Genomic DNA, 25,088 nt, shown 5'->3' on the forward strand with positions numbered 1-25,088 from the left:
TGTGTGTGTGTGTGCGTACACGTGCACGCGTGCATAAGTGCCCAGGATATTGAAGGAATGGACAACTGGAGGACAAAGGATGGTGGCGTGACCGTGCCCCATTTGGGGGAGTGCGTGTGCTCTCTTTTTCCCTCTGGTGAGAGCATGTCTTCTGGTAATAAAACAAAAAGATGGTACTAGTAAATTGTTAATAACGATAATGATAAATTAATACTTTTTTGTTTGTTGAGTTTCTGCAGCGTGCTGTGTCCTGTGTATCTTACACCATTCATCTTATTTAATTATCCTAAGGGAGCAGCACGTGGTTAAGCATTGAGGTTCTGGAGTCAGACTTTCTGGGCTCAAATTCTATTTCATTTGTCCCCTAGGGAGTGCAGTGACATGGGAAATTTAATCATCTGTGCTATCATTTTTTCATAAAATTGAAGGAATGATAGCTACCTCATAGTGTTGTAAGTCTAAAATAAGGTAACTCATTTAAGCATGTAGAATCAGGTCTGGGGCATAGTGAGAGTCCAGTTTTAGCTACAGTAATTAACCCTTAAATTAGTAGGATCACGTAGTATAGAAAAGGGCTCAGAAAAGTTGATTCTTGCCCTAGATTATACAGGTTAGAACCAGGGTTCCAATTTGGAGCTCCTGTTCTGTTATACAACTTGTAAGTGCTCAATTACCTTGTTCAAAATGAAAAGTTTGAATAATTTTAGAAACATTCATTGGCCATATGAATCCACAAATGTTGAATTTAGGAGTCTTAACTTCTTGTTCCTTGCTTTGTCTTTAAATGTATCAACTCAAAGGAATGTTTTCATTATGCATGATAAACCTTGCCTTGCGATAGGTGTCATGCAGAGTGAAGGGAATATAGGGCTTTTAAATTTGAAAGAAGAAATATGGTCAAGTCTAGCGTGCTGGCTCCACCCTCAGAGTTTCTAATTTCTAACAAGTTTCCAGGTCATGTTAATTCTGTTCCAGAGAACAATTCTGAGAACTATTGGCCTATATGAAGTAAATAAGGAAGGATGAATGTCACTTTTGAAAATTAAAAAAGACTTTAGTGGTCATTGGTATACATAACACACACCTCTAAGATCCATCCAGGGCCAACCCTAGTATTTGTGGGACCTGGGTCTTAGGTGAACCATACAGTCTGCCCTCTGCATCTTCCCTTCCTGGCTCCGTTCTGTTCCACAGGGGGCCTTGCACACGTGTACAGATAACTATACCACCTGCAGACAAATGGCCTTTGGCCATCCCTTGAACTTGCGACAGGCACACCAGTGGTGCTGTCTATTCTTAGGAGGGTGAACCTGCTGGGGCTCATTCAGTCCTGAAAATGGGATTAGGGCCATTTGGGTAAGGACTTGGGAGCTACTTGGTGTCTGACTGTGCAGTAGAGTCACGGTCCAGGTGGGCATGTACCTTGGACCTCTTGACTCCTTGCTTCAAGGAGCATGTTGTAGCTGAAGGAGGCCAGGGGTGAGAGGTACTCCGAAGTGTGGGGCTCAGGGCAGGAGGCCTGGATGCCTGGGTTGGAGGGTGGCAGGTACCACGTTCATGGGTTCCCCATAGCAGTAGGGTGAGGGGACTTCAAAAAACTTACGGGAAAATGGAGGGATAATATGAGTTTATTTTGGTGGAGAAAAATTGTGAAATTCATGCATCGATTTTTGGTAAGAAGCATTTTCTATGAATTCTTCAAAGACTTGTGTTACATTATGTGACTATAACTATCCTTTAAAAATTTTTTTTTAATTAAAAATTATTTATTTATTTAAATTTGATCATAGAAGGACAGAGCAAGAGAGAGAGAGAGGGAAAGTGAGAAAGCAAACTGCCAGGTCTGGGCCTCAAACTGTGGTTGGCCATGTGGGAGTCCAGCGCCCCTAACCACCATGCCACCTTGCCAGCCCATAACTATCCTGTTGACAGGCAATTATGTGGTTTCCTTCTGTGAACCTGTTGTCCATGCTGATGTTCTCATGTACGAGTTGGTCTAAGTCAGTGATTCTCAAAGTGTGGTCCACAGACTGTCTAGACTTCCCCAGGCGCTGTGAAGACATTGCCATGGTTAAGCTTTTTCTTTTAAGAGGATTTTGCCTTAGGGCATGTGCTTTCGCCAGAGCGAGACAGACAGTGAGAGGGGAAGGGAGAAATAGCCCCCCAAGGTTGAGTCCTGGACTCAAACCTGGGTCGGCCATGTGGGAGTACAACGATGTCACTGCTACGCCATCTACTGGCCCCAAAACTTTTCATGGTGATACTGGGTCGTCAGAAAAGTCATGATGCATTTTTGCATAGAAACACATAGAAAACTACACATGAGTTTTCTGAAGACCCAATAGTAAGGCACTATTATTTATTTCTATGGTGTCAACATTTGCAGTAGGTAAAATTCTGGTGGTGTTCAGCCTCTGCTGGTTAGTCACTATATGCTTTACTGCCATCCGTGGCATTATAAAATGAACACCCGTTTTGCTACAGGATATTCTCAGTGAAGCAGTAACAATCATTTTATTAAATCTGACTCTTGAGTAAATTTCACTTTAATTTTCTGTGTCACAAAATAGCGACTTCATGTGAAGTATTTCTGCATACTGAAGGACGATTGTGTGGTTGTCATGAGTCTGTAAGCAGAACTGGCTCCTTTTTCCATCTAGCACCATTTGTACTTGAAAGAACAAAGTATGATTATTCCGATTGGGACATTTGACTGATGTTGTCCTGAAAATGAATGAAGTGAACCTGTCACTTCAAGCAAAACAATGGACCATGTTTGTTGCCAGCTTTCAAGTGAAAATCAGAATTCTAGAAAACCCATAGCCACCATTGTGAGCTTGACCATTTCCAACACCAGTGCAGGGTGGTCACACCACAAGCTGTTTTCTTCCATTTTTCCATCCTAGCAGGATAGTGGACATACATGCACATGCACCTTGCATGTTTTTCAAGCCTGCATGGCTAGTATCCAAGCCATGGTTGGCCACGTGTGAGTCCTGTTCCCAGTGCACAGTGCTCTCTCTCGTCAATGCATTATGGGGCTGGCTCCATTTCCAACTATTGAAGAGCTTTCTCATGGTATTAATGGTGTGGTGTTAACCTTTGGGAGGTCTGTATAACACTGAGTCAGTGCTTTCTAGGTGACCATGGCATGATATTTTGAATTTAAGATGAACGATTTAAACCCACCACAAAGTAGACTGTGGTGCCTTTGTGATGTGTCATTATGGCTAGTCTGAGCTACAGTTCCTCAGAATTTTGTTGTCGTGTCCTTCTGATGAAAATAGACTTCAAAGGTCTTATCTTGAGAGCCTTGGAAGACAGAGGGAGGCTGCAACCACATGGCAGCATGCACACTCCTTTCCCTCGTCAGTCAGACACCAGTCTGGAGCCTGCGCTGAAGGATCGCCACAGGTGCGATAGTCTCTAATCAGTTGTTTTACAGTTACCCAGAAAGGAGATTATTTCAGGAGAGTCTGACTTGGGACTTCCATGATTCCAGAGAACCCACACATAGCAGCTAGACCTGCAGTTGCCCTCTCGTTTCCTCAGTGTGCTGAGTGCAGATAAGCTGCGGCTCGTGCCTGGGGGCTCCACCCTGCTTCTGATCCTCCCTTCCTGGCTGCCTGCCTGTGGACTTCAGATTTGCTTGGCCAGTCTCCACGGTTTGGTGGCCATTGTTTATCTTTCTTTTTTTTTTTTTTTTTGAGAGGTTTTTTGCTATAGGGCGCATGCACTCGCCAGACAGACAGTGAGAGACAGAGAGACATCCCCAGGGGGGATGGCCACGCCGCAATCCCTTCTTCTCCATTCTCCTCTCAGGATTTTGGGCACGCACGCACACCGGGTCCGGAACTCGAACCGTGGTTGACTACGTGGGAGTCCAGCGACATAGCCATTACGCTAACTGCTGGTCCTGCCATTGTTTATATTTCTATGCTTGACTTGTTTCACTTAGTGTAATATCCTTCGCATTCACCCAGACTGTTGTAAATGGCAGGCTTTCCTGCTTTTCTGAGGCTGAATAGTATTCCATTATGTACATACACCACATTTTATTAATCAGTTCATCTTTTATTGGACATTTTGTTCTTTAAATTCTTTCTCTTTTTATTTAATTGCCAGAGGACATGTGGTTTGCCAGCGCGAGAGTGAAAGTGAGAGCAAGAGACAGAGTGAGAGCGAGAGAGAGAGAGAAACACTACGCAGTGGGACATGGTCATGCCAAGGTCCCTTTGCCTCCATTTCTTCATCCTGTGGGGATCTGGGGGGGACCCACGTACATACGTGCCTTGTGTGTTTTTCAAACCACCAGGGCTGGGATTTGAACCATGACTGGTCATGTGAGATCTGTCTCCCTTAATCACTAGGTTATGGGGCTGGCTCTGGATACTTAGGTTGTTGAACTTTTTGAATTTACCTTTTTTATCTTATCTATTTTTATTTAATGTTTAATGACATAGTTATCTATTTTGTTTTATATGTGATAATATAACCTTCCCAGCTTTACTGTAGGAAGTATTTGCATGATGTATCTTTTGTTTCATTTGCTGTCAACTGAGTCCAGTCTGATCCCTTACCTTTTTTTTTTTTAAAGAATTACTTCATTTAATTTTATTTATTCATTTATTTATTTTAATTTGACCAGAGAGGGGCAGAGCCAGAGAGAGCAAGAGAGAGAGAGACTGCAGGCTGCCAGCTCCAGGACTCGAATTACAGGACTCGAATTACAGTTGGCCATGTGGGAGTCCAGTGCCCTTAACCACCACGCCACCTGCTGGCCCCCCTACCTTTTACCTTTTAAACTGAAACTTTAGTCTGTTATACTTCATAGATTAATAATATATTTGCATTTAAGTATAATATCTCATTGTACGTTTATTTTAGTTTTTAAATATGCTATAGGGTGCATGTGTTTGCTGGAGAGAGAAAGAGAGAAAAAAAGGGAAAATGAGGAAGTACTTTCCAAGGCAAATGGCCATACCACAATCCCTTCTCTGTTCCACCCCTTGGGATTTTGGGCATGCATGCCAATGTGCCCAATGTGTGTCTCAAGCTGTGGGATCTGGAATTTAAACCACACGGTCAGCCATGTGGGATCCAGCTGCCTTAACTACGATGCCACCAGCTGGCCCATGTTGTGCTTTTTAATCATACGATTTATATTTCTTTTCCTTATTTTCTTATGTAAGCTTTTAGTCTATAAATCTCTGAAGGCTCCAGTTTTCATGATCAATCAGTCGAAAATATTTTTTAATTTCTATTAAATTTCTTCTTTGGCCAGTGGTTTATCTAGTAATGGTTTTTTAGTTTCCAACATATGGGTATTTTTCTGGTATTATTTTTCATATTGATTTCTGGTTTATCTTGTGGCCGAGAAGCCTGTGAAAGAAATGTGTATTCTGCAGGTGGTCTGTGTAGGGTTCTGTTTGCTCTTCCCATTGCTCAAATCCTTCCATATCTTTACTGAGCTTTAGGTTACTCATTCTGTCAGTTACTGAGAGAAAGTGTGTTAAAATTTCCCACCACAATGATCGAGTTCTCTTTTTTCTTTGTATGTATGTACATCTTAATCTTTTCAAATCTTCTCACAGTGCTTTGTCTAGGGCAGCATTTTGTTTAAAGAAGGTATTATGAGATTTCTAAAGTTTGTTAAAAGTGGAATTAAAGTATGAGTTTATTTTAGTACAAAAATTTTTAAAAAATTCTTGCAGTTTTGTTCCTAACATATTTTCCATGAACTTTTTTTTTTTTTTTTGAGAGATTTTTCACTGTAGGACGTGTGCGCTCGCCAGACAGACAGAGAGAGACATAGAGACAGAAAGCGAGAAATCACCCCCCAGGGGGGATGGTCACGCCGCAATCCCTTCTCCTCCATTCTCCTCTCGGGATCTTGGGCACGCATGCACACGCGCCCGGCGTGAGATTTAAGCCACCGGGTCCGGGACGCGAACCGCGGTCGACTACGTGGGAGTCCAGCGACATAGCCATTACGCTAACTGCTGGTTCCCTCCATGAACTTTTTAAGCCCTTTGTAAGCCTTAACATGGTCTTGAGTCTCGAGGTACCTGGTTTCTGTGATGTGGGGGGACCAAACCACCTCTGATCACATGTAGATTGTCTACGCTGCAGAGTTTGCAGGAGCCAGAGTAAATGAAAGGCTACGTGGTACCTGGGAGGAGGGTCAGGGTGCTCTGCAGACCCTTTGGTTTCTGCCTCCATTGTCTGGGCGTTCGACCCATGTTGTGTCTGGGTAGACATTTTCTTCCATCTCCATCACTGTGTGGTTTGGGAATGTGCCTCCTACTCAGCAAATAATAACTCTGACTTCCCACCAGAGTCTGGTACTGAAAGACCTTCCTGTCATTGCCAGCTGTCCCTTTTCTATATTTAGTGATCCCAAGGTAAGGTCAGCGTCAACACCTTTACGTGAGCAAGGAGTTGAGAGCCCCTCAAGAGCACGGTCTTTTGAACACAGATTGTTTTTACTCAATTATCACCTAAGACTTATTTCTCATTTGTCTTTAGTTATTTGAAGGGATGAAGGCATTTCGAGGAGTAGATAATAAAATCCGACTGTTTCGGCCAAACCTCAACATGGATAGAATGTACCGGTCCGCCGTGCGAGCAACTCTGCCGGTATGTACATTTGGGAGTTTCTTCTGATGGAACAGGTAACTCTGGCTGTACCACCAAATAATTTCCAAATAATTAGACTGATGTTTTATACAGACCCTATGAGATTGAAGTTATTCCTGATCTGCTTTAATTGGTAAGGTAAAAACATATGGACATAACCCGCACCGTTTGGCAGTTCCACACTATTGCTGTTTGTTTCTAAGTGTCTGAGGGGAATTAATGTGTACGTGCAAGATAAAAGGATAAAGAAGTAAAATAAAATAAAACTTAGAAACCTTGTGAGGGACCAGCAGAAAGTGTAATGGTTATATCCCTGGATTCCCTCCTTGTCAACTGCAGTTCAAGTCCTGAACCTGGTGGCTCAGAACTCACACAGCACATGTGCATGCGTGTCCAAAATCCCGAGAGGAGAATGGAGGGGAAGGGATTGCAGCATGGCATCCCCTCTGGGAGTGCTTTCTTGCTTCCTGTCTCTCTTTCTTTCTCTGTCTCTCTAGCAAGTGCATGTGCCCTATAGCAAAAACCTCTCAAAAAATAAAAATAAAAAAAGAATAAAGAACCTTGTGAATATATAATATTGAGAATAGAAACTATAACACGCAGGCACAAGTATTTTGGGGATATTTTGCCTAATCACTTTAGACATTAGCAAGTATATAGTGATTCAATTATTTTGATATTTTATCCCGATTTTGTTTGGTAGAGGGGAATGAAAGAAAAGATGATCAGAATAATTTCTCAAGGCCATCGAGTCCTTGGTATGTAACATTGTTGGTTGTGGAACAGAATTCATTAGAAGGTGGGTTAAATTTAAACCTTAAGTACACATGTAGGCAGGAGGTGACTTGCATGGTTTTCATTACTTAAGGCATGACTAGGTTGCCTTTTTGAACTGAAAGCAGTCATCCCCTTCTTTTACATATTCTGTATGTGTAAGTCTCAAGAACCTAGCGTAGGCCGTGCATCAGAGAAGCTGGGACTAATATTTAGGCAGGCTCTTCTTTCTTCTTTCTATTTTTATAACCCAGGCTTCACGCACCTCCATTAGAGGCCATAATACAGTAGCAGAAGGGAAATGATGGTAAATTCTTTGGTCCTAGTTTCACTCTTCTACCCATTACAGATAGATCACTGGGACAAGCTTCATGATGTGGTCAGAAGGAAAAGGAAGTAACATGTATTGAACATCAACTAGGCTACAGATTGTTGTGCGGTTTCATGTCATAGCAGCAGGCCGTGGTCAAGAAGACATTTATTATACATTTGAGTAGTGCCTTTGTACAGAGAACCTGGGCCTGAAAGATTAAATGACTTGCCCACAGTCACCCAGGAGAAAGGGAGAGGCCAGAATTAGATCCCAGATTTCGTGATTCCCAGTCAAGTTCTCTTTTCACTAGCTTCTGTCTCTTAGAAGCAGTGCTAACAGAGATATACAGGGCCCGCTTTTACGGCTGGGATCCCGATTTCTGTAATGTCCCTGACTGATGGCTGTTACAAGTTGGCATTTACATAGGCCAAGCCTGATGTGGTGGGCCCTCTTCAGATAAGTATTTCAGATCCAGCACTCTCTGAGTTCGTTTTTCTACCCTACTAATCAGTAGAAACTATTTTACAAGCTACCAACCATCTAAGTATATGAAAACATTTTTCTTTTTAAAAATAAACCACTCTTGGTTTTTGCCCATTCTCCTATTATGTGTTTCTCCATAAGGATAATTTCTTATTACTACATTGGGCAAAAGAAGGATAATTTCTGTTGCTACATTGAGCAGAATTTCATCATTCATTGTGTTTTTCATTCTTTCAGGTATTTGACAAGGAAGAGCTTTTGGAGTGTATTCAGCAGCTTGTGAGACTGGATCAAGAATGGGTCCCGTATTCGACATCGGCTAGTCTGTATATTCGTCCTACCTTCGTTGGAACTGAGGTGCAAACTGACTCTATTTTGGGGTACTTGGTTAGCAAGTTATCATCGTTTGTCTCGTTTGAAACTTCGAGTGTGTAGTTTGAAATGGCACCCCAATGGCATCTTTAATGACCCTTTCTTGATTATCAAGACTAGGCGTAGAAAACATTTTCTGTACAAGGCTAGATAGTGATTATGATAGGGTATCTTCAAAAAGTTCATGGGAAAAAAAGCTATATTATGACAAAATAATGCATGGGTTTCAGATTTTTTTTGCAGTAAAATGAACTTGCTTTTTAATTTCATTTTCCATGAAGTTTTTGAAGAGTTTCTCTCTATATAATTTATATATGTATGTGTGTGTGTGTGTGTGTGTATATATATAAATTTTTATTTATTTATTTTGTTTTTAGTTTTTGCTATAGGGAGCATACAGTTGCCAGGGGGAGAGAGAGGGAAAGTGAGAAATCCCCCCCAGGGGGGATTGGTTACACTGTAGTTCCTTCTTCATTCTCTTGGGATTTTTGGGTACACATACACAGCATGATTTTCAAGCCACCAGGTCTAGGACTCAAACCACACAGTCAGCCATGTGGAATCCAGCACCTTAACCTCCACGCCATCAGTTGGCCCAGTCTCCTGATAGTTTAGGCTTTGTGCGCCATATGGTTTCATTCACAATTACTCACCTCTGCCGTTGTAGCACTAAGCAGGTGCTGGCAGTACGTCACTGAGTAAATGAGAAGAGAGCCATGCTGTTTGTCTTCCCTGATCCAAGGCCAGTCATTTCTTAAGCTGATAAATGTATGCCTCCCGTTGTGGTGGCACTTGTAGAAGTACTAATGGTTTTGAGATGGCTTTAGGGAAGGAGAGCTGCTACTTTTTATTTTCATTTTCCTGAAGTTTTGGGATTATTTGGTAAGGAGTAGGAGTGGAGAGTCCTCTTTATATAGAAAATGCTGAACATAAAGTTCACAGTGACATTTTGGGAAGGAAATTGTAGAGAGGGAATGACGTTTCCTTTTTTTTTTTTCTTTAAGTTTTTGCCATTAGATATGTGTGCTTGCTGGAGAAAGACACAGAAAGAGAGACAGTAAAAGGGAAAGTGAGAAATCATCCCCTTGGGGGATGGTCATGCCACAGTCTCTTCTCCTTCATTTTCTTCCTGGGATCTTGGGCACACATGCACATGCACCCAGCATGCTTTTCAGTCTGCGAGGTCCGGGACTCAAATTGCAGTCGTCCATGTGGGAGTCCAGCACTTTGACCACCCCACCACCTACTGGTCCTATGGAATGGCAGGTTTAAACAACTTGACGTCCAGATCTCCTGATGGATTATAGTCTCTTGGTTAGGTGCCCTTGCAAAAGAGCACATGGGCTTGGATACTAGGAACCATGTGAGTTTTTGAGCACATATGTAGAGATCCTGTCACATGTCTCCTATGTCTATCAGGTACCTGCGTTGTCATGAAAAGTGAGTGATAATGAGGGATAACTGATGAGAGGAGATGGAATGTGGGTGGCAGATGAGGGAGAGGGAGAGGGAGAGCAGAGTGAGCTGGAACTCTTTTTGTCGTAGTCCAGCTGTTGTCTTCTAGGTCATTGTGTGCTTATCAAGTCTTCTATTACATCTTGTGAATATGCTCAGAGTACGGAAATGTTTGGGACCATAGAATAAATACCAAGTGTTCAGAGGCACTCTCTGATACTTTTTGAAAGATGATTAAGAACCTAGACAGTAAATGTTACTATGATTTCTAGTCTACCAAATAAGCTTTTAAAAGTTGGGACAGTTTGGGGCCAGCAAGTGGCTTGGTGGTTAAGGTGCAGGATTCCCACATGGCTGATCGCAGTTTGAGTTCCAGGCCTGGTGGATTGAAAAAGCACACTGGGCACTTGGTGCGTGCATGCCCAAAATCCTGAGAAGAAAATGGAAGGGAAGTGATTTCTCATTTTCCCTCTCTCTAGTGAGTACATGTGCCCTATGGTAAAAACTTGGGGGGAAGGGAACCAGCAGTTAGCATAATGGCTATGTCGCTGGACTCCCACGTAGTTGACCGCGGTTTGTGTCCCGGACCCGGTGGCTTAAAACTCACGCTGGGCGCGTGTGCATGCGTGCCCAAGATCCTGAGAGGAGAATGGAGAAGGGATTGCAGCGTGGCCATCCCCCCTGGGGGGTGATTTCTAGTTTTCTGTCTCTCTGTCTCTCTCTGTCTGGCCAGCGCACGCGCCCTATAGCAAAAACCTCTCAAAACAAACAAACAAACAAAAAAAAACAACTTGGGGGAGAGAAAGGGGAAGGGACAATTTCAAAGATCATCTACTTTGAAGTTTTTGACATTTCAACATTGCTGAATCTTTTACTATTACTTTTGAACTTTATAATAGGAAGAAGTGTTGTTTAAAAGTGGCTCACACATTGTTACTAATCTCAAAACACTACTTTCTGCTATTCTGAGCTACTTTCCTTGCCTAAGATTTGATTATTTTGTCCTACTGTGTTGAGAGTTTTTGTGGTAAATGGATGTTGGATTTTGTCAGTTGTCTTTTCCAAATCTCTTGGTATGATTGTGTGGTTTTGTCCTTTTATTATTAATGAACTGTATTATATTACTTCAGTTTGGAATGTTAAATCAAGTGTGTATTCCTGAGGTAAATCCTATTTGGAATAATCATCCATTTTATATATTGTTTGTATTCAGTTTGTGTTTGCTAATTTATTTAAAGGATCTTATGTCAGTGTTCATGAAAGGTGTTGATCTGTAGTTTTCTTTTCACTTATTTTTAAGAATTATTTTGTTTAACTTTATTTATTTATATATTTATTTTAATTTGACCAGAGAAGGACAGAGCAGGAGAGAGGGAAAGTGAGAAAGCAAGCTGCCAGGTCCTGAACTTGAACCACAGTCTGCCGTGTGGGAGTACAACACTCTTAACCACCATGCCAGCTGTAGGCCCCATTGATCTGTAGTTTTCTAACATATCTAATTCTATGAATTAATAAATTCTCTAGACTACCAGAATTCTGTAGTCTAGTTAGATAAGGTCTTACATCTGATTTTGTAGCCCATCCTGTAGCCACAGTAATCCTCTCTAGCAGGGGTTCTCTTAACATTTTGGATTTAAATCACCCATGTGCCATTTAAGGGATATTTATTCGACCCACTCCCTCACAATTCTGATGCCTACCTAGATTCTAGAACTCAGTCACAAAAGCCCTAAGTACTCTTTCCTTAACTTCCTGTGTCTATCAACCTTCCCATATCTCAATATCAATCATTAAAAAAAAAATCTACTGTTCAAGTAGTGAGGCAAGAATTGAAGGAAATAACTAGAACCATTTGGTAAACATTATTTGTATTTGTTTGGTATATTTATACTAGCTCCCATTTTCTCATTAATAGTACGAGCAGAAAAAACCATCACATGTAATTCAGAAATGAATCTGAATATAGATACCATCCCATGAGTATATGAATATATTTGTGCACCCCACCGATGTTATATAATTCATGATGGTAATTTTGCATTCATTACCTTTTCATGGTGACTACATTTGATTTGGAGGGTTCTGATTGGAAGATCGGTGCCAGTCGTTTCTGGTTCAATGGATTCTTTCATTGGGCATGACTAGCTTTTGCTTGTAATTTTATGTTATTTGGTTTTAAGAGGGCTTCTGTCCTCTGACCGTCTTCACAGAATTGTTGCAGGCTTACCTCTGTGTCACTTATGTGATCTGTTTTTTTTTTTTTTTTTGGAGAGATTTTCACTGTAGGGCCCGTGCGCTCGCCAGACAGACAGAGAGAGACATAGAGACAGAAAGCGAGAAATCACCCCCCAGGGGGGATGGTCACGCCGCAATCCCTTCTCCTCCATTCTCCTCTCGGGATCTTGGGCACGCACGCACACGCGCCCGGCGTGAGTTTTAAGCCACCGGGTCCGGGACACGAACCACGGTCGACTACGTGGGAGTCCAGCGACATAGCCATTACGCTAACTGCTGGTTCCCCCGTGATCTGTTTGTTTTATCTTCTCCTGACTAACTTCCATGTTTGCTGTTGTCCTTTTCATGGTTAAATTGATTAACTGTCTAAAAGATATTTTGATTTCGTTGAATGACCATGCGTATGTTGGGGTCTTCCGTTAAGTGATAGAACCACCTAGTTGATGACATGTATCCAGTCCCTTCCCTGTTATGGCACTCGCTTGTGTCTAGGGACCATCCAGTGTTCTACGGTAGACATATATTGGTCTCAGCCTAGATGCAAGTCATTTGTAATCTATGTAGCCAGGATCAGAGATTCTGCATTTAAGTCATCCTCTGGAGATTTCTTCACCACCTAAGGAGAATCACCGCCCCAAGCCTTGTTAGGAAATTTATATGCCTAGCAGTATTTAATGCTTTCGGTCATTACTCCATCGATTGCAATCTGGTACCAAGGTAAATACTTACATCCTTGAGAGCTGAACTTGATCCTAAGTGTAGGATCACATTCATGGGCCATGATAAGACGTTCTAATATTAATTATTGCTTATCACATGCAATAAGATTCATGTGGTTGGGGCGTGGTTCTGCCTTCAACTCAATGATTTCAAGTGCGTTCTTCCTCTTTACATGTTTTAAAAACCATTCATTGTAATTACGTTCATAGATATGTACCCGTGTGCCAGTGTTTTTGTGCAGTTCTTATGATTGTTAAAAATCAGTTACTAAAATCTGTTAAGATTTAGGATTATAATAAGCAGAAGAGTGTATTATTGTAACATGCTTAACTATTAATAATTAAGCAATAAGTAGGGATTACCAGTTAAAAAATAGCAGGCTACCAGTGGGTGGAAATTGGGAAAAAATATTTTTGCACATTTCCCATTATTCAACAATGGTAAACATTAATAATTAAATTTACACATGAACATTACTAACATGAATTGTATAACCTCTGTGTGGTGCACAAATATTTAAACGCATATATTTTATGGAAGGTTAGTTTATGTAAATGTCTTGTAAAAAGTAGTTTAGATACTGAAATCATTCACATCACCAAAGATGTCCCACACTGAGAAAGGGATTTCAGTGTCATGGTAATCAGTATTGTCTGAAGTAATTATTTGCTAAGTTGTTAAAAACCTGAAATAGAAAGTGAGAGTACTTCAAACTACTGCTTATTATGTATCGATTGGAAATGAAGATAAAATCAGATCATGTTTCAATAAAGAACATTTACACAGATGATTTCTAAATGTTTACTAGACAAGAAGCTAAATTTATGTAACTCAGATCCAGTACTGGATACCAGCTACCCTCTATTGAAAGAGTTTGGGTTTTGCTGATTTTAAACCATTCCTGTTATCCAGCCTCACTCTGTTTAATAACTGCACGCAGGCTCAGTGATATGAACACAAATACAAGAACAGACGGCACAGGCTTTATTTCCTCAGTGAGTCTGAGTGACAAGTCAGAGGGGTCTTGACCACCATCAACAGCAGCGAGATCACAACCGTGAGCTGAGGTTTCATTTGATTATTGCTCTTAGCCTTCCACATGTGCAGCAAATCTCAGTCCGATTTCATCCTCTCTCTCCATTGAGAGGTAGTGGAGTGAGACAATGCTAATTTAAATCAGGCCGAGGATACATTTTAACAAAGTCGAGTCTGATGCTGGCTGTCAGGCCCCGTTTGACCAGTCCCACCCAGTTCACCACAAGTCTGCAGCTACCAGCAATTCTGACTTTGTCAACTGCACTCAAAGTCAGGCTGACTTTGCCTAATGTAGATGTTGATCGATTCCTAATACTCCATTAATTTAATATGCCTACGTTTGGATTGTCCCTAACTATGTTTCTGGAACTGAGCTAAACTGGAGAAGCAGCCTGTGTTTGTTTAGTACCAGCCTCAGATGCACAGAATATAATTTAAATAATGTAGGAGAAGATTTTAATCATCTCGCAGACGCAGTTTTCCCATTTACAACTTTCTGGGAAATCTTTCAGGATGACATTTTTAGTAGAACTCATATTCTGAAATCCTCCAACCGTTTTGTGAGTGGGCAGTGGAAAGTCAGAGGTCAGATTTGTCCATCCCAAATGATTACTCTCCATTTCTGGTTCACTCTGCAGGGAGCTTAAGGGCATACACATTTCATAGACATGATTTTCTTTTATCACCTTGTAAAATCTTTATATCATGCATATAGTTTAACCTGTAATTGTACTCATTCCCATGAAAAGGATTCCCTTTACTTATTGCCTTTATTTTTGCTTATATACCATATCATCGTTTCCCTTCACAATTAGTTTCTGTAAGCCAAAGAATGAACAGATTTGGAGACCACATAGTAAAGCAGTGACTTAAGACACTAACTTGAGTACTGCCCCTACTTTTAATGCATTCTTGTGCAGTCTTCCTTGATAATATATGTTCATTTTACTGTTTATAAACAATATTACATTTCATTTACATCGTTCAGTTAGCATATTTCATATTAACAGCTCCTTTCTAGTATCTGCAAACCTCGAATCTATTTGTAGACATCAGCTTGTTTGTGCTGATCTTTAGCCTGTTATAGTCACCTTATGATCTGGTGACTCCTGCTACAGGTGCCCTCTTAGGGCTGTTCTTGCTCATCTCTTCTGGTCACGGGACATTTCACTCTAGAGCTTTAGTACACTAGAGTATCTTTTCCTTCACTCCTTCTTTGCTTCTTTCTTCCTTTTTCTTTTTTAAATTTTGCCAGTTGGCATGTGCACTGACTGGAGAAACAGAAAGAGAAAGAGGGAACATGAAAATGTACTTCCCAGGGGAGATGGCCACACCACAGTCTCATCTTGGGCTTTTGGTCATGCACGCACAGCTGGGTCTGTGACTCGCATGGCATGGTCAGCCATGAGGGATCCAGCCACCTTAATCATCATGCTACCAGCTGGCCTGGTCCACCAGGTTATTAATTGTACCCCAGAATTCATGGCACTTTCCATCATGGGGCATATGTGGTCTGCCTATGTCTTTTTCATTGACTTTCTTTTTTTTATGCCCTTCTATCTTCAGTTTCCATTCATTTCCTCTCCATTTCTTAGGAATCATTCTCATATATTCAATAAATATTCTTGTGGTTTATATGTGTTTTTGAAGAATCTCATCATGTTGTTTGCCTGTATATATAAATGATTCAGTCCTACAGATTTTGTTGTAATTCTTCCCTTTTCCCCTCAGCATTATGTTTTCATTTCTATCTGCAGTACTGTGTATACAGGGGACTTAAAAGTGTTCTTGGAAAGATGGGATTAATGTGCATGTTTGTTTTGATGCAAGAACATTTTTAAATTCATGCACATTTATAATATGCATTTAACATCAGCTTTCTGAAGACTCCTCATATATCTCATTTATCACTTTTGTCTTTATGTTTACTTATTTATTTCTTCCATGAGTGAGAAAGATAGGCAGACAGAGACAGCACCCCCAACAGGGTCCAGACATCACCATCCACCCCTGGCCCTCAGCCAGCATGGAATGCAGGGGGTGTGTGCATGGCACATCCAGTGACATCTCTGGGGTTGAACTGAAAACCTTCTCATGTGGGGCTGTGTTGCAGTGTCATCCTTTATTGCTGCACCACCATCTGGCCCCATTTTTAGCTCTTTCATGAGAGAGAGACAGAAAGAAAGTGACAAGCACTCAGCAGGGTCTCATGCTATGATCCCTGCCTCCAACCTTCCCATCCAGCCAGGATCACGGGTGTGCATATAGGTCACTGGGGAATCAAACCCGAGATCTTCTGATGGATTCAGTTTTGCTTCTGATGGCTGTACCACCAAGCTAGTCTTTTTTTTTTTTTTAATGTATGTTATGAGAGAGAGACAGAGACAGACAAGCACCTTCAACAGGGTCTCATACTACAGCTCTCCCCCTAGCCTTCCCAGCCAGCCAGAGTCACAGGCACCAGTGCTCATTCTAATCATGTGCAGGTCAGCTCAGGACCCAACCCCATGTTGTAGAGTCCAGCCTTGCAGAGCATTGCGCTACCATGGTGCCACCACCGCTGGACTGTTCACCCATCCCTTCTAACTGCTGCCACAATTCACCCCCAGCCTCAGCCAGAATCATGGGTACAGGCACACCCCAGTGCGTACAGGTCCCTTACGGCTTCAGCATCACAGAACACTGTGTTACCACCGCACCACTGTGGCTGCCTGTACCTTGACATTTTGAAGACATGTTAAGTGGCAAACTCAATGATGCCCACAAGCCATTGGAAGGCTCAGGGTGAGCCGCCGTGCCACCTCTGACAGTCACAGCTTCCCATGGGTAATGTTTTGCCAGTGGCAGTTATACAATGCCCAGCTTGAGCTTCACACACACTGTTGTTTCTTTGACGTTGCTTTGTCTTTGTATGGGCTCTTCTCTTTAGTGAACCGTCCCATATGACTCAGTCCTCTTCTCTTCTACTCCGCTGGAGTCAGACTTGCCTTTTCGGGGTACATTTTCACATTTTCAGTACAGATGTCCACACTATATTCTTTAAAAAAAAAAAAAGATTTATTTATTTATTTTAATTTGACCAGAGAGGGACAGAGAGAGAGAAAGCAAGCTGTCAGGTCTGAGACTTGAACTGTGGTCAGCCATGTGGGAGTCTAGAGCCCCTTAACCACCATGCCACCTGCCGGCCCCATCCCTGTATTATTCTTGATTGTCTGTTCCAGGTTTCACACAACGCTGGGCCCAGTGAGTTAACCATACTTAGTGGAACCACAAGGCCAGCATCTAACTGCTGAGGCTAGGTCAGGAATCTGTGAGGAGATCCCTGAGTGAGGCCATGTGTTGGTACAATGAAAACCCTTTTGTAGCATTTTCCTGTCACCTAGAAAAGGCACTGCACACCTTTCTCTGCAGTGGCCAAACTGTAATTATTTTTGCAGGTCAGACTGCTACTCAGCTCTGCTGTTGTGGTATAAAAGCAACCTGAGACAACTCGTAAATAATGAGCATATTCCAGTGAAAAAATAAAAATAAACAAACAGACCACAGGAGGCTAGGTGGTGGCACAGTGCTAAAACGTAGCACTCAGTAAGGCTGGCCCGTGTAGGAAGGTTCCGCCTTTGTGTCTGGGGACCTCCCTGAGTACACTGAGCACTTCATGGAAGACATAATTCAGAGAGGGAAATAAAGCATGGTTTTCCTAAGGGCGATCGTCCTGGCTTCTCCTGAGTTACTTCCCTATCAGGTGTTCCTGACCACTTATTTAATAATCTGTGCTTAAATGTCTACGTAGGATTGATGTAAAATTCACTAACTTGAATTTCCCAGATCATCAGTATGATTTTTCTTTTTCCCAAATGCTTGTTCTCCACAACTACACTGAGTGTTGATTGTAGTTTGTGGTCACATCTAAATCATGTTACCGTTTTGGGTATTGGTGCATGTGGAATTCACTTATCACTGTTACTTGTTCTACAATGGTTATTTATTTATTTTAGAGAGATTTTTGCTATAAGGTGTGAGTGCTTGCTGGAGAGACAGAGAGACAGAAAGCCAGAAATCACCCCCCAGAGGGGGTGACCGCACTGCAATCCCTTCTCCTACAGTCTCCTCTTGGGGTCTCGGGCATGTATGCACATGCGTCTGATGTGAGGTTTAAGCCACTGAGTCTGGGACTTGAACTGTGGTCGACTATGTGGGAGTCCAGCAATGTAACCATTATGCCATCTGCTGGTCCCAGTGGCTATTTATTTTTAAAATAAAATTTGCTATTGGTTGAGTGCTTGAAAAAAAGAACAGCCCTGGATTCTTCTCCAGAATATCTAATCCTTACGTGGACCCTGTGAGGAGTTGTCGTCATGTCTTTAACATACAGAGTTAGAGAAGGCTGTCAGGGGTTCTTGTAGTCTGTTTGACTTTTTAGTTTTCTTTTAGCTGTTCCTTTAAATCTTAAAGTTGTTTTTATTTAAAAACTAAATGCTCAGCCTCGTAGCCTCGTATATGTCAAGTGTTAAATTTATACTTTCTTTTTCTTTGAACAAGACTGACAGACAAACTTAGACTTCTCCCTCACTCATTTTACAGCACATCTCAGGAAATTCTAGAATCTAGCCTCCCCAGTCATACTTGCTTTTTTCTTTTTAAAAGTTTATTTTTTCATGAGTGAGAGAAAGATGTGGAAACAGCATCCCCAGCTGGGTCTTGATGCCACAAACTGCCCCCAGCTTATCTAGCCCCATAACATGGACAAGCCTACAGACTAGGCAGATTCAATCACACGTGTTTATTTTCTCACTGTTGTGAAGGTCAGACGTCCAAGACCGAGGTGACTGTTGACACTGTGTTGGGTTGGTTTCTGGTAAGGCCTCTGTTCTTGGCTTGTAGATCACCTTCTCACTGTGTTGTCACAGAACCTTTTCTCTGTGCAGGTGGAGAAATCTCTGGTATCTTTCCCTCTTCATATAAGGACACCAGCCCTTGCTGGGTTAGAGCCTCTCCCGTCTGACCTCATCTAACATTAATTACCTCCTTAAAGGTCCCGTCTCCCAATATAGTCACATTAGGGGGTTAGGACTTCATCATATGAAATTTAGGGGTCCCAGTCTAGTCCGTAATGTTGAGGGTGGGGGCATGTAATGTCGGGGGTGGGGGCAGGCAGTGATGGAAGGGGAGTTTCAGGTAGAGGGAGAAATGCAGCAGAGCATGTAGCCAGGAGGTGAGAAGGGAATGAAAGGCTTCATTCTGGTTAGAACATGGGATGCACAGAGTGTGAGGGTGTTAAAAGACAAAATGACAAGTAGACTTGTTGATCTTTTTTTTTTTTTTTAATTCGGAGAGGTTTTTGCTATAGGGTGCGTGTGCTCGCCAGGAAGACAGAAACAGAGAGATAGAAAGTGAGAAATCACCCCCCAGGGGAATGGCCATGCTGCCATCCCTTCTCCATTCTCCTCTTAGGATCTTGGGCATGCACGCAGACGCACCCGGCATGAGTTTAAACCACCAGGTCCGGGACTTGAACTGCAGTCGACTACATGGAAGTTCAGTGACATAGCCATTATGCCAACTCCTGGTGCCGGCTTGTGGATCTTAATTGCAGCTCTGTAATCAGGTAGCAGTTTAGACCAAAAATGGTTCAGAATGCTCCCTGCCACCACACATGGGGATTATATTTATTGCCAGAGAAGAGGAAGTGACATTCAGGAAATGGCAGTGAGATGCAGAGACTGTTTAACATGCAAAATTGGTTACAGCTCTCCTTAGTCAAACAAGGTTTAAATATTGGTCACTTGTGATTGGCTGAGAGTCAACTAAGTTGTTTACAAGAGTAGGTTCACTTTCCCACATCAAGCTAGTTTATAGTTTTCTGTGTACAGAGAACCCTTTGGGCCAGACTTAATTCAGCTTAACAAGAGGTCTGGGTAAAAACTAAGGGAGCAGGAAGCTAAGTGCTAGTTGGACCCTCTTCAGACAGGAAATCTCGGGTGCTTCACTGACTTAAAAAATAAAAAAAAAGCCTTGGTATGGTATGAAATAATTCTGGATTAAGAGAAGATCTAGAGCTTAATCCTTTTTTTTTTTTCTTTATTTTGGAGGGGGGGGAGGTTTTTGCTATAGGGCACGTGCGCTCACCAGAAAGACAGAGAGAGACAGAGAGACAGAAAGCGAGAAATCACCCCCGGGGGGATGGCCGCTCCGCAATCCCTTCTCCTCCATTCTCCTCTCAGGATTTTGGGCACACATGCACATTATGCCAACTGCTGGTCTCGAGCTTAATCCTTTTGAAACTATGGACAAGTAATTTGTTTTGAGCTTCAGTTTCCCCAGCTTAAAAAATGGGCATTATAAATCTTCCTGAGTTTTTGTAGTGTATATGAGGTAATGGTTATAAAATATCCTGAAAGCCAAAAAACCCTAATATAAAAAATATTGAACATTTTGTTGTTGGTGTTTTTAATCTTTTACCAAACCAACTCGTTTTTCTTACGCAAACACCCTGTGAATTTGGCGATTCTTCCCCATGTTACCCTCACAATGAAGCCCCGTGTGGACCAATGGGGTCCTCAACAACAAGCTCATTTCAGTATTCTTTCCTGTTGTCTTTTATAACTGTTTAGTATTTTTTAATCAGAATGCTCCTTGAATTTACAAAAAGCGACTTTTTGAAAAAGTGAAAAAGGTTCTTTTGTTGTCTTGTTCTATCTCATTTGATTGCCGAGACAGAGTTATATTTCAGCCTCCAGACCCCGCTGTGCTTCTCTGCCTTCCAGCCAAAACATAGACTAATAATCCTTTCTCACCTCACCGAGCTCTTTCTGCCATGATTCAAATAACCCCTGAAATTCACCTTTCTATAAAGTAATTTCTGACTGACCCAGAAAGAAGTAATTTTCACTGTGACACGTTTCTTTTATTTTCTACCACACCCAACTACCTTTCCCATTTGTGCCAAGTTTACTTGTGTTTAATGCACACACACTTGCTATTTAAAACACATCAACATTTCGACTTCAAAGGCAGTGTGGTCTCTTGAGAAGTTATGTATTTTGGGGCCAGCCAGTGGCATGATGGTTAAGGCAGCTGGCCACATGGTTGACTGCATGGTTTGAGTCCCAGACCTGCTAGCATAAAAAACATGCCGGGCCCTTGTGTGTACGTGCCCAGAATCCCAAGAGGAGAGGAAGGAGGAGAGATTGAGGCATGGCCATCCCCTCTGGGGGGGTGCTTTCTTACCTTCCTTCCCTTTCTCTGTGTGGTCTGTCTCCCTCCAGTGAGCACACGCACCATGTAGCAATAAAAAAATAATAAAATAAGAAAGTAAAATGCAGTCATGTACTTTATATCTGAAATTTTATATTCCTAATTTTAATGGATTTCTAGGGCCCCTTGCAATTCTTTCAGTGTTTAAATAATCTAAAAAACTAGCAGAGAAGTATAAAAAAAATTAACCAGAATGCTCATGAGGAAAGACTTAACCGAAACCACTAGAGACATGCATTGTTACTCATTCCTTTGCTTTATTTATGTGGCTATAGTTTTTCATCAGACACTTGATCTTCTCATCATAGAAATTTGCTGACTGTCATTTGATTAGTATTATGTAATAAAATGCTCTCAAGAGTAACACAGAACTTAAATCACTTTTCAGAATAGAAGGGAGAACTAACATAGGACCAGCCATGGTCCCTAGGGTGCAGACAGACCCACGTATCACGCTCCCTTCCTCCTGTCTAGAGTTACATTTGATCATTACCAGTCTTCAAGCACTTCACTGAAAGTGACTCCTTCCAGTAAAGCCAGAGTCCTTTTCAGAAAAGACAGTCTCTCTAAGTAGTTCTTTAAGGATGAAGGTGACTAAGCTGTGTACTTAGTCACCAGTACTTGATGTACTTAAGAAACATGAATTAACCTTGTTTAAATTTCAGAAAATAAAATGTTAGTTTACATAAATACATTCTCTTTCAGCACTGAAAAATTCTAGTCTATAATTTACCTGCTAGCCAAGAATAAAAATATTACTTGGTTTATTGAGATCTTGTTCTAGAAATAGATTTAATGTATAGAATTAGTTCCTCTTTTCCATCGGTGTTCTCTTTACTGCCATCTGGTGGACTGAATGCAAGCTTGCCTGTCAATTAAAATAAGGGGAAAGAAATGAACAAGGTAAAATATATCCCAGGAAGAAAATTTCCATAATGATGAATTATTGTTACATTTAAAAAAAAATTCAGTATGGTGGGATGCATAAAATACATGAGTTCCAAGTGAAAAAAGTCCCAGGTGTTCATGTGCTAGCTTAAAAAAAATTGAGCTATCTGTATATGAGCTATTCTAGTCTATTCAGAAACTTAGAAGTTTAAATAAATTGCCCAGACTATTTTGGGCATATTGTATGAGATACTTCCAAAAGTTACAGAAAAATGGAGTAAAGTATGAGCTTATTTTGATGCAAGAAAAAAGTTGAAATCCATGCATTTTTTAATACTCATTTTCCATGAGCTTATGAAGACCTCCTTATATCTAATTTATGTTGAAGCTTCTTGTTACAAGGGTCCATTAAAAAAGAAGTCTAGAATATTAAGTATCAGACCACTCATGAAAGAAAAGTATCATTGAACTTTTTTAACTCTTAGGTAAATAGAAGTGGAGAAGAAGTAGTTGTGTCTTGTCAAAGCTGGGAGGATAGGCACCTGTGTATATTATACTGCAGTTTCCCTGTAAAAGGAAAATGAAGCTTTAAGGCTCTTTAACTTTCTTTTCTTTTTAGTATTTATGTAATTTTTATTTAGTTTAATTTGATCAGAGAGAGAGAGAGAGAGAGAGAGGCAAAGTGAGAAATCAAGCCACCAGGTCCAGGACTCGAACTGTGGTCGTCCTTGTGGGAGTGTTCATCCACCATGCCACCTCCTGGCCCAAAGGCTCTTTACCTCTTATTAGTACGGTAGGCTTTAGTCTTCGGCCCCCGTTCCAGAACAAACACAGACTAGGAGAAAAGCCTGTTGTTGCTAATTTCTCCAGCACAGTTGTCCATCAGTGATCACTGGTTTTCCTGTTGCTGCCCCGACCCTACTTGGCCTCATGTTTCTGTGGAATGTTAATAAAGTCAGCTTCCTGTGTCCTAAGCATGGCATGTATTTCAGATGGCATCAGTGTGTGCATAGGCAAACATAAACATTACCTGTCTGATTTTTTAAAACATTTACTTATTTATTTATCTATCTATTGATATCTATCTGTTGTGATTTTCAAGCCACCAGTCTGAGATTCGAACTATTGTCTCCATGTGGGGACCCAGGACCTTAATCACCACATCACCTGCTGGTCCCCCTACCTAATTTTTAAAGAAAGTTCTTTTACGCCATCCTTACATGAGAGAAGAAAGAGAAACAAAGACAAATATCCTCAACGGGATCTCACACTGTGATCCCCCCTTCAGTCAGCCAGATCACACACACCCACACGTGTGACCCGGCCTGTGCACATGGACCTGGGGACCAGTCATCCACATGGCCTCCCCCACTGCTGAGCTTTGCGCCTAGGCTGCTCTCTGTGACTGGGCTCTTACCTGATTTTTGGTGTCCTGGGTGTTAATTAGAGGACAAGGCCCCATAGGGCACTGGGTAGTGGAGAGAGTATAATTGAAATGCAGGTAGAGCTATCCCATCGTTTGTGTTCGGCCAGTTGTAACAGACAGTGCAAAAGTGCAAAATCAGGTAGAATTGAGTCCCTCTTTTTTTTTTTTCCTCCTTAAGAGAGACTTTTGCTGTAGGGTACATGAGCTTGCTGGAGAGACAGATAGCAAGCAAGAAATCACCCTCCAGGAGGGATGACCACGCCGTAGTCTTCTCTTTCATTCCCCTCTCAGGATCTTGGGCACTCACACACGTGTGCCTAGCATGAGTTTTAAGTTTCGGATCTGGGACTCGAACCTCAATCAACTGTGTGAGAGTCCAGCAATGTAACTATTCTGCCATCTGCTTCTGCCATCTGCTGGTCCTAAGTCTCTCCCTCTTTTACTCTTTTTCTTTGCATAGCAGACTTCAGTCCCATCCAGGCAGACTGTGCTGTGGTGTAGGTTGGGCACAGGTGGTTTATGTCTGGAGCTTCTGTTACCGAACTCAAATCAGGTTCACTCGCCCAAGTACTATAAAACCAAGCCATAGGCACATGGTGCGATGAAGGAAAGTACAGCTTTATTGCAAAGCGCAAAGCAAGGAGAGTGGGCAGCTCATGCTGAAAAGACCTGATCTCCCCGAGATGTTCCCCACATGCGTTTTTAAGGGCAAAATTAGGGGCAGAGGTCCCAGGCGCATGATCAGTTCAGTGATTGGTTTAAGAGGGCATGATCAGCTCGTGGGCATTCTTGATTGGTGAGGCCTTAGATAATCAAATTCCTCTTCAGGTGTCTAGAACCATTCAGCCTGAGCTCACAACCAGCAGTTTCCAGTCTACAAAACATCTTAAACATTGAAATGAAAACCTTTTTCCTTTAAGTGAGTTTTAGAGGTCAAATGGCCCTCACCCATGGTCCATGCTGGTCATTATTATAACCAAAGTCTGAAGGCTTACTCTTTACTCTGGGCCATTACAATACAAATGGACTTTATATTTCAGGAACCCTAGAAAATACATTAGGGGGTTCTCACTCTGTTTGACTTCTTGCCATGCTGGTCCTGACTTGTTTTCTTACTCCCTGTGGTCTTGAATTGCACAGGGCAGCCCCGTGACCCTCAAAACCTTAAGTCTCTCAATTTGATTCCTTAATACACAACCGACTGTGTTATAACTGCTTCTCTGCTGGAAATAATTGTATGATTTTGAATCAGTTGCTTATAGTTTTCAGCCTTTGTGAAAAGAGCCATCTTCTTTGTTACTCATGATATAAATTTCTAAGTCATTCATCCCCTGCCTTTCTGGTGGTATTTACCCTGTCTGGGTCTTTACCTCTTGTGAAGCTACGCTTTTACTTTCCACCAGCACAACCTTATGTGGTCAGGTGTGGTAATGGCCCCTTCCTGCACCCCGCCTGCTGACAGCCCTGACATGTCCTGAAGCCGTCACTAGGCTG

The 25,088-nt window shown here is 41.8% G+C and overlaps 1 protein-coding gene across 3 annotated transcripts in view; it reads left to right on the forward strand.

The window, feature by feature from the left end:
* BCAT1 (branched chain amino acid transaminase 1) overlaps positions 1 to 25,088 on the forward strand; it is a 116,678-nt gene that overhangs the window by 59,623 nt on the left and 31,967 nt on the right. For all 3 annotated transcript variants that reach the window (XM_006140301.3, XM_006140300.3, XM_006140302.3), the window contains exons 4-5: positions 6,529 to 6,639; positions 8,447 to 8,566. In XM_006140301.3, the coding sequence (XP_006140363.1) occupies positions 6,529 to 6,639; positions 8,447 to 8,566 (231 nt within the window). The remainder of the gene's footprint in view (positions 1 to 6,528; positions 6,640 to 8,446; positions 8,567 to 25,088) is intronic.

The sequence above is a fragment of the Tupaia chinensis genome, unplaced genomic scaffold (genome assembly GCF_000334495.1).
Source record: "Tupaia chinensis unplaced genomic scaffold, TupChi_1.0 Scaffold000028_1, whole genome shotgun sequence".
In the NCBI taxonomy this organism is placed as follows: Eukaryota; Metazoa; Chordata; class Mammalia; order Scandentia; family Tupaiidae; genus Tupaia; species Tupaia belangeri.